Genomic DNA, 13991 nt, shown 5'->3' with positions numbered 1-13991 from the left:
CTGAGTTGGATGATCAGCCATGATCATAATAAATGGCGGTGCAGGCTCGAAGGGCCGAATGGCCTACTCCTGCACCTATTTTCTGTTTCTATGTTTCTATGTTTCCTGTGGCAGAGAATTCCACAGATTCACCACTCTCTGGGTGAAGAAGTTTTTCCTAATCTCGGTCTTAAAAGGCTTCCCCTTTATCCTCAAACTGTGACCCCTCGTTCTGGACTTCCCCAACATCGGGAACAATCTTCCTGCATCTAGCCTGCCCAATCCCTTTAGGATTTTATACATTTCAATAAGATCCCCCCTCAATCTTCTAAATTCCAACGACTACAAGCCTAGTTCATCCAGTCTTTCATCATATGATAGAAGTGTTTCAGAATTCATTCTATGATAAAATGCCTATCGGTGTGAACACTACGGGAAAATCTCCCATAACTTCGAATGCTGAAACTAGTTCCTTTTTATGTCACTGATATGGCGGTAGTTAAACAGCATATTTCAAATAGCAAATACGAGAAAATTTGCAGATGCTAGAAATCCAAAGCAATGTACACAAAATGCTGGAGCAGCTTAGCAGGTCAGGCAGTGTCTATGGAAAAGAGTAAACAGTGGGCCTTTTGGGACAAAGAGGGGTCTCAGCCTGAAATGTGGACAGTTTACTCTTTTTCATTGATGTTGCTTGACCTGCTGAGTTCCTCCAGCATTTTGTGTGTGTTCATTTGAAAGAGCACCTATTTAAATGTGCACTGTCCCCTCAAAATTATACTGTGGATCTGATCTATATTTTTCGGTCAGGTCTGTGCCTCAGGTGCTACCTTTTAGCCTGACATTTGTGGTTTGCTGTTTTATGTTCGTACATTTCTGACAAAATCTCTGTGTTCTCTTACTATGTGCAAGGTACTTTCACCTCTTTTAAAGCATTACTTTGTAATCCAGCATGTGTAATCTTGTGTTTTTATAGAGAAAGAGACCATTTAGCCTTTTGGATTCAGACCAGCTCTTGGTTGAGCAACTCCATTAGTCCCTTTATTTTTCTCCTTCACTTTCTAATAAAAGAATGGTTCTCCATCAACTGTACTGATGCACCTTTATATTCATGTTGTTAAACTGGTTTTGTGCTGCTTAAACTGTAACACATTATCTAGAATTTTTCATTACCAAGCCATAAATTAGTAAATGAATCAATTTAACTCATTTTCCCCTTGGTGTATTTATCATTAAAGTTGTGAAGTACTGGCAAATTGTTCGCCAAGTTGGCATTTTGTTTTGTTAGTCTACTTTCTTAGAAGTTTGCGAAGATTCTTCATGTCATCTAAAACTCTGACAAACTTCTATAGGTATGTGGTGGAGATTATACTGACTGGTTACATCATGGACTGGTATGGAAACATTGATGTCCTTGTATGGAAAAAGCCCAGTCCATCACTGGTGAAGCCCTCCCCACATTGAGCATATCTACACGAGCGTTGTTGTAGGAAAGTAGCATCCGTCATCAGGGGTTCCCAACCTTTTTTATGCCATGGACCAATACCATTAAGCAAGGGTTCTGTGGACACCATGTTGGGAACCTCTGATCATCAAGGAGCCCCACCATCCAGACCATGCTCTCTTCTCGTTGCCATTAGGAAGAAGGTATACAAGACTCAGGATTCACATCACCAGTTTCAGGAAAAGTTATTACCCCTCAACAATCAGGCTGTTGAACCAGAGGGGATAACTTCACTCACTCCATCGATGAACTATTCCCACACCTATGAACTCACTTTGAAGAATTCTTCTTATGTTCTTAATATTTATTGCTTTTTTTCCTCTTTTTGTATTTACAGTTTTCCCACATTGGTGGTTGTCCATCCTGATGGATGTGGTCTTGGATGAGGCTTTTCATTCCAGGACGAAGGAGATGTCTTTCTTTTTTAAAGAAAGGGGCTTCCCTTCCTCCACCATCAACTCTGCTCTCAAACGCATCTCTCCCATTTCACGCACATCTGCTCTCACTCCATCCTCCCGCCATCCCACTAGGGATAGGGTTCCCCTTGTCCTCACCTACCACCCCACCAGCTTCTGGGTCCAACATATAATTCTCCGTAACTTCTGTCACCTCCAATGGGATCCCACCACCAAGCACATCTTTCCCTCCCCCCCCCGCTTTCTGCAGGGGTTGCTCCCTATGCGACTTCCTTGTCCACTCATCCCCCGCATCCCTTCCCACCGATCTCCCTCCTGGCACTTATCCTTGTAAGCGGAACAAGTGCTACACATGCCCTTACACTTCCTCCCTCACCACCATTCGGGGCCCCAGACAGTCCTTCCAGGTGAGGCAACACTTCACCTGTGAGTCAGCTGGGGTGAGGCAACACTTCACCTGTGAGTCAGCGTCGGTGCTCCAGGTGTGGCCTTCTATATATTGGTGAGACCCGACGCAGACCGTTTCGCTGAACACCTATGCTCTGTCTGCCAGAGAAAGCAGGATCTCCCAGTGGCCACACATTTTAATTCCACATCCCATTCCCATTCTGACATGTCTATCCACGGCCTCCTCTACTGTAAAGATGAAGCCACACTCAGGTTGGAGGAACAGCACCTTATATTCCGTCTGGGTAGCCTCCAACCTGATGGCATGAACCTTGACTTCTCTAACTTCCATTAATGCCCCTCCTCCCCTTCTTTCCCCATCCCTTATTTATCTATTTATTTATTTATTATTATTTTCTCTTTTCTCTCTCTCTCTCAATAACTCCTTGCCTGCTCTCCATCTTCCTGTGGTGCTCTCCTTCTCCTCCTTTCTCCCTCAGCCTACCGTCCCATAATCCTCTCCCTTCTCCAGCCTCATATCCCTTTTGCCAATTCACTTTCCAGCTCTTAGCTCCATCCCTCCCCCTCCTGTCTTCTCCTATCATTTTGGATCTCCCCCTCCCCCTCCCACTTTCAAATCTCTTACTAACTCTTCTTTCAGTTAGTCCTGACGAAGGGTCTCAGCCCGAAACGTCATCTGTACTTCTTCCTATAGATGCTGCCTGGCCTGCTGCATTCCAAAAGCATTTTGTGTGTGTTGCCTGAATTTTCAGCATCTGCAAATTTCTTCGTGTTTGCATTTCATTGATTCTATTGTGTTTCTTGTATTTATTGTTGATTGTCTGCAAGCAAATGAATCTCAGGATTGTATATTGTGACATATGTACTTTGATAATAAATTTATTTTGGACTTTAATAAATCCTGTGAAAATAAAGGTAGTGCCAAAATGTTTCAATGACTGGGTGTTAGAGCTAACAATGAAAACAAACTTTGTGAAACCTTGTAACTTGATAATGGATAATGGAGAATTTAGACTTTGAGTCATTAATCTAACCAAGTCCTGTATGGGGAAAGTATGTGTATTAACTGCACTGCTCAGATATGTTCTCTGCCACCATTTTCTGTCTGTTTAAAACTGGAATGTTACGCCTGTATAACTTTCCATCTCCCTATCTGCTCAACATGCATCCCAAGCCCATTAATTTTATCTAGTGTTTGATCATATGTGGTTCATTTTGCTCTTTCACCTGAGAAAGTTTGGTGAATTCATCTACTTAAAATATTTTTAAAGAGAATAAACGAAGAATTTGATTGCATTGAGCTGATGAAATAATTGTTGAAAAATGATGGGGGCTACCCTGGGCAGCAGTACTTCTGTCAAATTGACTTCGTTACTTCGCAAAAGTCCCTCAGTCCAGTACCAATGTGTGCTTAACCCAGTGGCAGTGATTTCTTCTACGTTCCCCACGAATTGAATGGGGCAGTGTGAATGTACCGGGAAAAATTTCTTTTAATACCGTTGGCTTAAAATGCATTTAGTTGCCTTCAAGTTCTCAATGTGGGTGTTCTTGAATGCTATGAAATGGCTTTGAAAGTCGCAAAGGGCTGTGGCCTTTGTGCAGGTGAGAACTACTCTATGATTGCTCGAACAAAGTGAGGTGCCATCTTTGTTCTGCCGAACCCACCCTAGTTCAGGGAGCCAGCCTGCCAGAGTGAGGCTGGGACCACGCCAGCAGAGACAAAGTAAATGGTATGTAATCTCAGTCAATAGCAGATCCCAGCCTGTTGATCTTGTAGAAACTGAGAAAGTGCCCAGACAATTATAAGTGAAATTAAAAAAAATAGAAATGCCAAATTGAAGGTTTGATTGTGGAAAGAATGCCCTTTCAATTTACATTTGGAATAATAAGAAAGATCCTTGAAGTGAAGCTGAAAATATTTTTTATTTCATACAATAATTCCTAATTTGGTACAAAATCTTTTTAATAATACAGAACAAGTGTTAGTTACGGAAGTACATTCCATTACATTCAGAGTGTTAATGCAATTTTTCAAAAATGAAACATTAGTTCTGACCGATAATTCACCAGGTATGTTGCCTTTTTTTCTAGTTGTGTTCTATTCAGAGCTAACACTGAACTTTTAAGCTACTGTATTTTTGCATGTTTTTCTGATAGACCCCCTCAGCATGGAAAGGTAGATAGGAATTGCTTTTGAATTCTGGCTCTGGACAGAAGTGACTAATTCCCCTTACCTTTTCAGTCATGCCCTTTGTCTGAGGGGCTTATGTTTGGAACAGCAGTAGGTGAAAATGTGGTGCAAGATAATGTAGGTCAAGGCATCGTATGTTCGTATAATAACCTATCTGTTAAAAATATTACTGACTACTTAATTACTGTTGATATCGTAAAATTGTGATCTGATAATAGCAAAAAAATCTGACACAGTAACCGCAAAAAATGATGCAAAACACCAAGGCTTCTAAAGATAGAAGCATCATCAATTCTGCAATGTTGTTGGAATGAAAAGCTTGCTAAAATAAAATGAGCAGTGAAAATGGAATAAATAGATTGTGATGCAGCTAATGACTGTTGATTGCAAAGTGCTGTCAAGAGAAATTAATGCAAATAAAAAAAACAGAAGTTGCCAGAGTTAACAAGTGGTTTTATGTGAATTTTATTAATATTTAAATACTCCTTGGCTTTTATGGAAAATTAATTGGATGTGAATCTAAGCAACACAAAATGACAAATATTTGTATGAGTCGTAGAGCTTAGATTTAAAGTGAACGAATATTTTTTACATTATTTAGATTATAATGCAGCTCTTCTGCTCATACTTAAATTTTGGACAATAAAGAACAAAATAATATGATTGATGAGCGGAAAATATCATTAGTGTCAGAATGACAACAAAGCTATGATTATTCAATCTCAACTATCATGATAGGTTCAGGAAATGATGCATAAAACATGCTTTGAACTTTTGATCGTAGGACTGTATGAAGTTTTTCTTTCACTTATTTAAAGGTAGCTTGAAATAAAAACAGCTTGTTTTATGCATCCATTGCTGGACTTTGTTTTGTATATAGTTGTTCAGATTAAGCCCGTTACATGAAACATTCTCATACTATGCTGGTGTCTTTTTGGCAACTTTGAAGGTGTAATAGTGTTATGTTCCCCCGATGACAAGAAAGCTGGCCCTGAAGTAAGGCTAAAGTGGATAAACACTTGAAGATACAGGGTCTACGGAGACTACAATAAGAGCTTTTTGATTGATTTGACATTGTATAGCAACAAGTTAACACAATGTGCCAAGGTGACTTTTCCCCGCACTTTCAGGTTCTGGACTGTTGAGATAAAGAAGTATAAAGTTGCCCAACTGTACATTTACAATATGTTACCAGCATTATTCTCCATTTAGAAAAATAATGAGTGAGAGAGCAGAAAGCTATGCATACTATGCATAATCCTTCATTTTCACAGTCCAGGAAAAAAAACAATCAACTTCTTGATGTTTTCCATTAACTACTGTTCATTTTATTTGATTTTCATCAGCATCCAAGTCATCCTGGTTATTTTAATTGTTTTAAACTGAGCTGTTGAATCTTTATGGTAAGTTCTTGTTAACTGATAAACACCTATTAATTCCCCATTCTCCCCAAGATGAAGTAGATATCACAATACATTATACATAATTGATCATATTTCATTGATTAGAAATGATCATTGAAATCCTGTCCCTCGTCCACAGACAGGGATGGCTGCATTGTTTAAGCATGTTTCCTTAAGCAATTATTTTTGCAAATTTTCTCTTATAAAGAGGCATGATTGTTTCTGGGAAATTAAACACTTTCCATGTTGCACCCAGTAACACTTTTTCAAGTACACCTGGCCTAGGTATAAAATATAAACGACTGCAAAGCACACTCCTTATATTAATTTGAAAACTTATCTCTCAATTTCAACGTTGACCGAATGAATTAGTTTGCATTCAGAGTTTAATACTTGCATTCTGTCTGTTGTTACAATTTTAGTATTGATTGGGAAAATTAGCTTCAATTCTGCAAGACAACAGTCTCTTGGAATATAGTCCAGTCGGACCAATGTGGAGGTTCTTGGAATCTTACACTTGGGACTCTGATGAACCTTTAAGAACAAGAAAACTTTTTTTGAGATGACCACTGGTTCTTGGAGTACTATTGTCTCCAAATGCTTAATGTGCAATCATAACATGTAAAACAGACATGGTCTACTCTTTCTTTGGATATACCTAACAGTAGCCTTCCAGTAAAGAAAGAAAGACAGTTAGCAATTCAGCAAACTTCAGGCATTGCTTTTTGTGGTAAAAATGTAGCTTCCATAAGGTAACAAAGATTGTATTTTAAAAGCTTTACATGTGTACATTTTTTTTTTTACATTGGATACAGTAGAAATCCCGAGAATGAAGAATGCACATAAGGGCCTGAATAAAGTCCTGCTGCTTGTTGAGATGGGAGTTGCATCCAGACTCTGTCTCCGTGTGTTAGTTCAAGAACTGAGCTCCCTGAAGCCTGATCGAGAATCCCTTTCTTGTATTCGTCGTAAGTGTACATCTGTGGCTCATTATTTTTATATAATGCTACCCATACATTAGCACCTTTACAATGAATGTGATATGAAAAGTAATAAATTCCCGGTATTTCACACGTAAAAACTCCAGTTTGTGGATTGTAACTTTGTCTGCCGTTGTACAGGATTTTATCAAACTTGACAGGAGATCCTACTGGTGGAAAAGGTACTGTAAGTTTAGCTGTAAATGCAGGCATTTCTGGTTTAATTCCCAACGGCATTCCTTTTTTACTTGGTTGACTAATGTATCCTTGTGGCGTCTTTACACCGTCAATTCCTGGACCCATTGCTGGAAGATGAAACTGTTGTATTTCTGGTTGAACAGCTGGTGGGCCAGGGGGACCAGGAGGGCCAGGAGGGCCAGGTGGCCCAGTTATCCCATGAAGACCTTCTGGGCCAGGCTTTCCAGTTGGTCCTATGTGTCCCGGAACTCCAGGTTTTCCTATGCCAGGTAACCCAGGAGGTCCTGGTAATCCTCTGTCACCTTTTGGTCCTGGAAGACCCGGAGGGCCTATTGGACCACCTGGACCAGTGATCCCTGGTATTCCAACAGGGCCCTGGATACCTTTCTCTCCATGAAACCCAGGTTCTCCTTTTAATCCTGGTGCTCCTTGTGGTCCAGGTAAACCAGTTGGACCTATGTGCCCCTGCTCTCCTTTTGGCCCTATTGGCCCAGGCAAACCTCTTGGCCCTGGTTGTCCTTCTGCACCAGGATATCCTGGTGCACCTGGCATTCCCTGCAGACCAGGTTCCCCCTTTGGGCCTTGAGGACCTTGAGGGCCAGTTGGCCCATGATCTCCCTTCAGTCCTGGGAAACCCAAGCCACCTGATGGCCCAGTTTGTCCCGGGAGCCCAGGTAATCCCTGTTCACCTTGTGGACCAGGAATTCCGGGAGAACCAACCGCTCCAGGTTCGCCTTTTTGTCCCTGTGTTCCTGGTGGTCCACTGTGACCACGTTCACCTTTAGGTCCAGGAAACCCTGGTTTTGCTATTCCTGGCATACCTGGCGGCCCTGGCAAACCTGGGAGCCCTTTATCACCTTTACTCCCTGGAAATCCATGTTGACCAGGAATTCCATCTAGACCTGGCTTTCCCACACCTGGCTTTCCAGGTGGTCCCTGAACACCCTGTTGTCCTGGAAAACCTTGAGGTCCTGACTCACCTTGGGGTCCTGTTTTACCAGGTGCTCCTGGAGCTCCGGGGAGACCATTTAAACCTGGCTTTGAGATACCTGGAAGTCCTGCAGGGCCTGGTTGCCCAGGTAATCCTGGTGGGCCCTTCAATCCTGGCAAACCAGGTGCACCAATTCCTTGTTGCCCTTTAGGTCCTATTGGACCTGGAATACCTGGAAATCCTCTCTGTGCGGGTTCTCCCCTTAGTCCTGGTTTTCCTGGTAATCCTGGTCTACCTGGCTTTCCTAATCCAGGGAGACCTGAAGGACCTCGTGCTCCTTGTGGCCCTGGTGGTCCCATGGGCCCTTGCTCTCCCTTTGGTCCCAGATCGCCCTTGTGGCCTGGCAATCCCATTCTTCCTGGTTTACCTGCTATTCCTGGCATTCCAGGCTTCCCAACACTCGGAAGACCTGGTTGGCCAGGAAGACCTGGTGCTCCTGCAGGTCCTTGAAGACCCCGACCTGGTAATCCCGGTGGCCCAGGAGGTCCTATCGGTCCTCTTGCACCAGGTTCTCCTGCTGGACCTTTCTCACCTTTCATTGCACTTGGAAATGTTGGTATCAGTTCTAGAAAAGAAAAAAAAGATAACAATGTGTTTTTCCATTAACCATGTGGGAAAATAGATTTGAATTTGAAAATATGGATATTTGTACTCTCATTTAAGTTCAGCTAAACATTGAAAAATTACCAAAGGAAACCATTACTTGAAGTCTTCATTATTTAAAATGAAAACAACAATTTGCATTTGTAGTTTTTAGCTAGAGAAAAGACTCATTTGAAATGTGCTGCTACAAATGATAGATTGAAACCCATGGGGTGGCAAACCATTTGGTACTGTTCCCTTAAGGGGCTAATCACCAAGCAGAAAATTAAACCTAAAACAATTAACTAGAGACGTCAATGTCTGAATAGTGGAATGAAACACAAGAAAAAGAAGTTGAAAGAGTTCAAAGAAAAAAGAAGTGACAGAATTTGACCATGCTTTTATAATAGAGAACAATTCAATCGTTATGGTACTTTTCACTGCTGTGTAGCCCATAAAATCCGAACCAGTATTTTTGTAGTGAATATTAAAATGTGGAAACACACCTGTTGCACCATGTATTTTCTATAAACTTCAAGAAATAAATCTAATTCACAGTTTAATGGTGAAGTATAATTTTGTACTGGCCAGTTTAACAGATGATGATTAGAAATCAGGTTTCTTAAGGTTATTTTCCCGACTATTATTTTCTGTGAGATATTCTTCCAAAATAGGACTTTAAATTGCGACTCACTCTGTCTGTTCTGATAGGTTAAGTTACGTTATTTTGAACTCAGAATAAATTCTGTAGTACAGATGGAAGATTAAAACATCAATAAACAGCTTGGAAATTCCCCAATGTTCCGGCATATATTCATCCATTCCCAAGAGATTAATTGGTGATTCATTGTATTTATTGCCTTTGAGATGCTATAAAAGTCAGCTGCCTTGTTTGTCTATACCCTTCAGTTTGTTGATTGTGTGAAGTGTTAGATTATTCTAAAAAATATGAAGGTTATTTGTTTATTTTTAGTCTCAAGAAGAACCATTTGATGTGCAGGTTGAACAATTTACTGACAAAGAGCTCATTTCTGAAGCACTTCAATCCCACACCGACATAGTGTTCATCTGGCAACTGAATGATGACCAGAATCCTGCCTGCAGCCTCTGGACTGAATTCAAGTTTTACAACTTTTGATCTTAACCCTGCTGAGACTAGGTAACCTGTTGTAGAGTGAAACCTGAACTTGCTGTGGAAATTTGATATTGTTTAAAAATTAATTTTCTACCTTTTTACCTTTCAATTGTTTTCCCCATTATCTGAGTGTGAATGTTTAGAGTGCCTTCTTGGCTAGCTTTCAAAATAAGTTGGTTGCTTTCAATGATTAGTATTTTGTTGCCAAGAATAAAACGCAGAAACACTTCTTTGTCACAAGGTTTTGCCCATCTGCTGGTAACAACTTCTGAATTTTACGTCATAAAAATACGCTTTATTTAACTTCTAATTGGGTACTTTCCTATTCGCAGTAAGTGGAAGACAAATGCTGTGACTGAATACAGTTGCAGGAATGATCCATTTGGCAACAACCAATGTGGGTGTTTCAAATCTGTAGTTCTAAGAATTACAGAATATTATACCATTCGATCTCAGAACATACCTTCCTAGACATAGTTGTTATTGTTGATTGTTATTTATTCATGTTTTGATATTGAGGTTATTGTCTGATTGTGTGCAAAATTAAGATGTCTGAAGGTAGGAAAACAATCCTTTAGCAAATCTTTATTTTTTTTCTTTCTCCAAGTCTTTCACTCTCCATAAGGATATTTAGATTCCTGTTGAAGGAATTATGTTAACCTATAGTATATGGTTCACTGATGTCAATGCTAGGTGATTGAAACTAGACAATGCACACAAAATGCTGGAGGAACTCAGCGGGCCGGGCAACATTTGTGGAAAAGAGTACAGATGATGTTTCGTGTCGAGACACTTCATCAGTTGACTATACTCTTTTCATTAGATGCTGCCTGGCCTGCTGAGTTCCTCCAGCATTTTGTGTGTGTTGCTTGCATTTCCAGCATCTGCAGATTTTCTCTTGTTTGTGATTGAAACTAGACTTCTCTTGAAGTGAAATTTTAATAGTGACTGTCTCTGGACTATTTCACAGTGCTATAATTCTATAGGGCTATATCCTAGTCATTTAGTGAATATTGTCCCAAATATTGGCCGCTGAGCTAAAATAGCCTGTTAGGTATAAGTTTCATATTCAACTTGAGATTCCCACTCCCACCCGAAGTACCAACACTTCAAGCTATTGATTCCACTCCAATTGACTGACCACTTGAAATGCCCAGACCATGCTAATCAATAGCATTTTTCTTCCTCAGATCAATATTTTAGCTGGCAAGTCAACCACAGCCACCACCAGCCCAAAGTATTGCATACCATATAATGGCTCAACACCTTCATCCTATTCCACCAAGACCTTTTCTGGTCATTCATTTCACAGTAGTGAGCTCTGATGTAAATAAGTTTCCAATGAATTGCATTGTTAATCCCAATTTCTTAATTTTTAATGTTTTCCTTCTTATTTGAACCTCCTGCTATTGTCTGTGGACAGTTATGTTAGGACAGAATTGGAATGCTTCTCTCTTTTCTGAAAAAAAGCAATTTATTTAACTACTTCAGTATTGTTTTCTTTTAAGTAAAGTGCCCTTGCCTCGTGTTGAGCTCTGACTTAATTTTCTATTAGCTTATTGATAGAGCTTTTGTGACTCTGCAGGAATGCTATGTGGAGGGGCAGATCATTTCTCAGTGCATTGGTATACTGCACCTCAGCATATACATAGTACAACCACAAAACTTTGCAGATGCTGGAAATCTTGAGCAACACACGAACTACTGGAGGATCTCAGCAAGTCAGTCGGTAGCTATGAAGGGAAATAAACAGTTGCCATTTCAGGCCAAGACTCTTCATCAGGACTGGGCTTCAGTCCATGGATACTGTAGGACTTGCTGAGTTCCTCCAGCATTTTGTGTTCCTCGCCAACGTTTCCTCTAATAGTTTTTTTTAACAGTTGCACTGACCAACGATTGTTCTGAGCAGATGATTTTTATATGGCCTGAAAACTGCACGGCACTTTATTTTTTTTGTAGTATGCATACTATGACTATTTAGAATGAAAATTTAAAAATCATATGCTTTTGATTTTATTTATTGAAAGGTAAATGAAATACAGTACAACAAAGAAAAAATTTCACATTGTGATCTTATTCTCATCTATCTTTATTACAAATCCATTGCCTAAAAACACTGTCTAGATTAAACTCACATCCAGATGAAATCATCATCATCCTCAATAGATTATCTAAATGTTCCACTTCTCCTCTGTTTCTAGTCTGATTGAATTCAAAAGATTGAATTCACATTCATAGTCAGCACTAGAAACTTGAAATGTTCCAATGATGTCAACAAGAATTGACAGTTCTTCAAATTCTTTGTTTTTAGGCACTTAGTTCAACATATCAGTGAATGTCTTAGTCGAACCAGCCTTAACTTGCTCAGAAATGGCACATTTGAAATCATAGTATTTCTGTGATTTTTTTTGAGGTAATGCTTTCATCATAGTTTGCAATAGTAGCTGAGTATTTTTATTTGTTAGTCGTACAACATCCTTCTTCCATATTTAAAATTATATTAGCATAATTTCAAAAATATATTAACATGTGAAAGAAAATTCCAGCTGCACGGCAACCAAAGTGATATATGCAGGAGCATTTCAGTACTGTGCACGTGTGCAGCTTAGAGAGAACAGTGTTCCTCACTATAGTTACAATAGTAGGATAGTGATCTATTTAGGTATTTTAAAGATGTGATTGATGAATCTGTCTGTCAAAAATACGATATTTAACATTGTATCTGTTCAAATGAGCTTATCTTAAGACTTACAAACACATACCCAAAGTGTCCCTCTAATTGTAATTTACTGCTGAATTATTTATTGGCACTTCACTTCCAACTTCATTTTGTTTTAATCACAAATTAGAACAGCATGCATAAATTTTGCCTCCTTTTCCATTCACTTTTCTTTCTTGAGTACTGATTGCTTGATCCATTGCTTGTTAAGCTTTACATGATTATTTACAACTTTTCTATCATATTTTCCTCTGCTTCACTTCACAAAGTTTACTATTTTAATTCCCAGTGTTGAAAAGAAATTAAGCAACTGTGGAGCTTGGGTGTCTATGGAATGAGATGTAGATCATAACACCAATTTAATTAAAAGCTGTACCACTTTACTAGGTACAGAGTGGAACCCGGTGTGGTCTTCTGCTGCTCCAGCCTACCCACTTCAAGATTCAAGAGTTCAAGGGAGAGCCAGTGGATGTAGTGTACCTGGACTTTCAGAAAGCCTTTGATAAAGTCCCACATAGGAGATTAGTGGGCAAAATTAGGGCACATGGTATTGGGGACAGAGTACTCATATGGATTGAAAATTGGCTGGCTGACAGAAAACAAAGAGTAGCGATTAATGGGTCCCTTTCGGAATGGCAGGCGGTGACCAGTGGGGTACCGCAGAGTTCAGTGCTGGGACCGCAGCTGTTTACAATATATATTAATGATTTATATGAGCGAATTAAAAGTAACAGTAGCAAATTTGCCGATGACACAAAGCTTGGGTGGCAGTGTGAAATGTGAGGAGGATGTTATGAGAATGCAGGGTGACTTTGACAGGCTAGGTGAGTGGGCAGATGTATGGCAAATGCAGTTTAATGCAGATAAATGTAAGGTTATCCACTTTGGTGGTAAGAACAGAAAGGCAGATTATTATCTAAATGGAGTCAAGTTAGGAAAAGGGGAAGTACAACGAGATCTAGGTGTTCTTGTACATCAGTCACTGAAAGCAAGCATGCAGGTACAGCAGGCAGTGAAGAAAGCTAATGGCATGCTGGCCTTCATAACAAGGGGAATTGAGTACAAGAGCAAAGAGATCCTTCTGCAGCTGTACAGGGCCCTGGTGAGGCCACACCTGGAGTATTGTGTGCAGTTTTGGTCTGCAAATTTGAGGAAGGACATTCTTGCTATTGAGGGAGTGCAGCATCGGTTCACAAGGTTAATTCATATTAACCGGGACTGTCATATGTCGAAAGATTGGAGCGACTGGGCTTGTATACTCTGGAATTTAGAAGGCTGAGAGGGGATCTTATTGAAACATATAAGATTATTAAAGGATTGGACACACTGGAGACAGGAAGCATATTCCCACTGATGGGTGAGTCCAGAACCAGAGGCCACAGTTTAAGAATAAGGGGTAGGCCATTTAGAACGGAGTTGAGGAAAAATTTTTTCACCCAGAGAGTGGTGGATGTATGGAATGCTCTGCCCCAGAAGGCTGTGGAG

The 13991-nt window shown here is 40.1% G+C and overlaps 1 protein-coding gene across 9 annotated transcripts in view; it reads right to left on the bottom strand.

Moving 5' to 3' along the window:
- Nucleotides 1-57: 57 nt before the first annotated feature.
- Nucleotides 58-13991, bottom strand: part of col8a1a (collagen, type VIII, alpha 1a) — a 149890-nt gene continuing 135956 nt past the window's right edge. For all 9 annotated transcript variants that reach the window (XM_063050527.1, XM_063050528.1, XM_063050530.1 and 6 more), the window contains one exon: nt 58-8635. In XM_063050527.1, coding sequence (XP_062906597.1) covers nt 6702-8635 — 1934 coding nt within the window. In that variant the 3' untranslated portion in view covers nt 58-6701. The remainder of the gene's footprint in view (nt 8636-13991) is intronic.

Source organism: Mobula hypostoma, chromosome 6, assembly GCF_963921235.1.
Source record: "Mobula hypostoma chromosome 6, sMobHyp1.1, whole genome shotgun sequence".
NCBI classification, from domain to species: Eukaryota; Metazoa; Chordata; class Chondrichthyes; order Myliobatiformes; family Myliobatidae; genus Mobula; species Mobula hypostoma.
The sequence above is the reverse complement of the archived record's forward strand: the minus strand, read 5'-3'. Positions and strand labels throughout refer to the sequence as shown.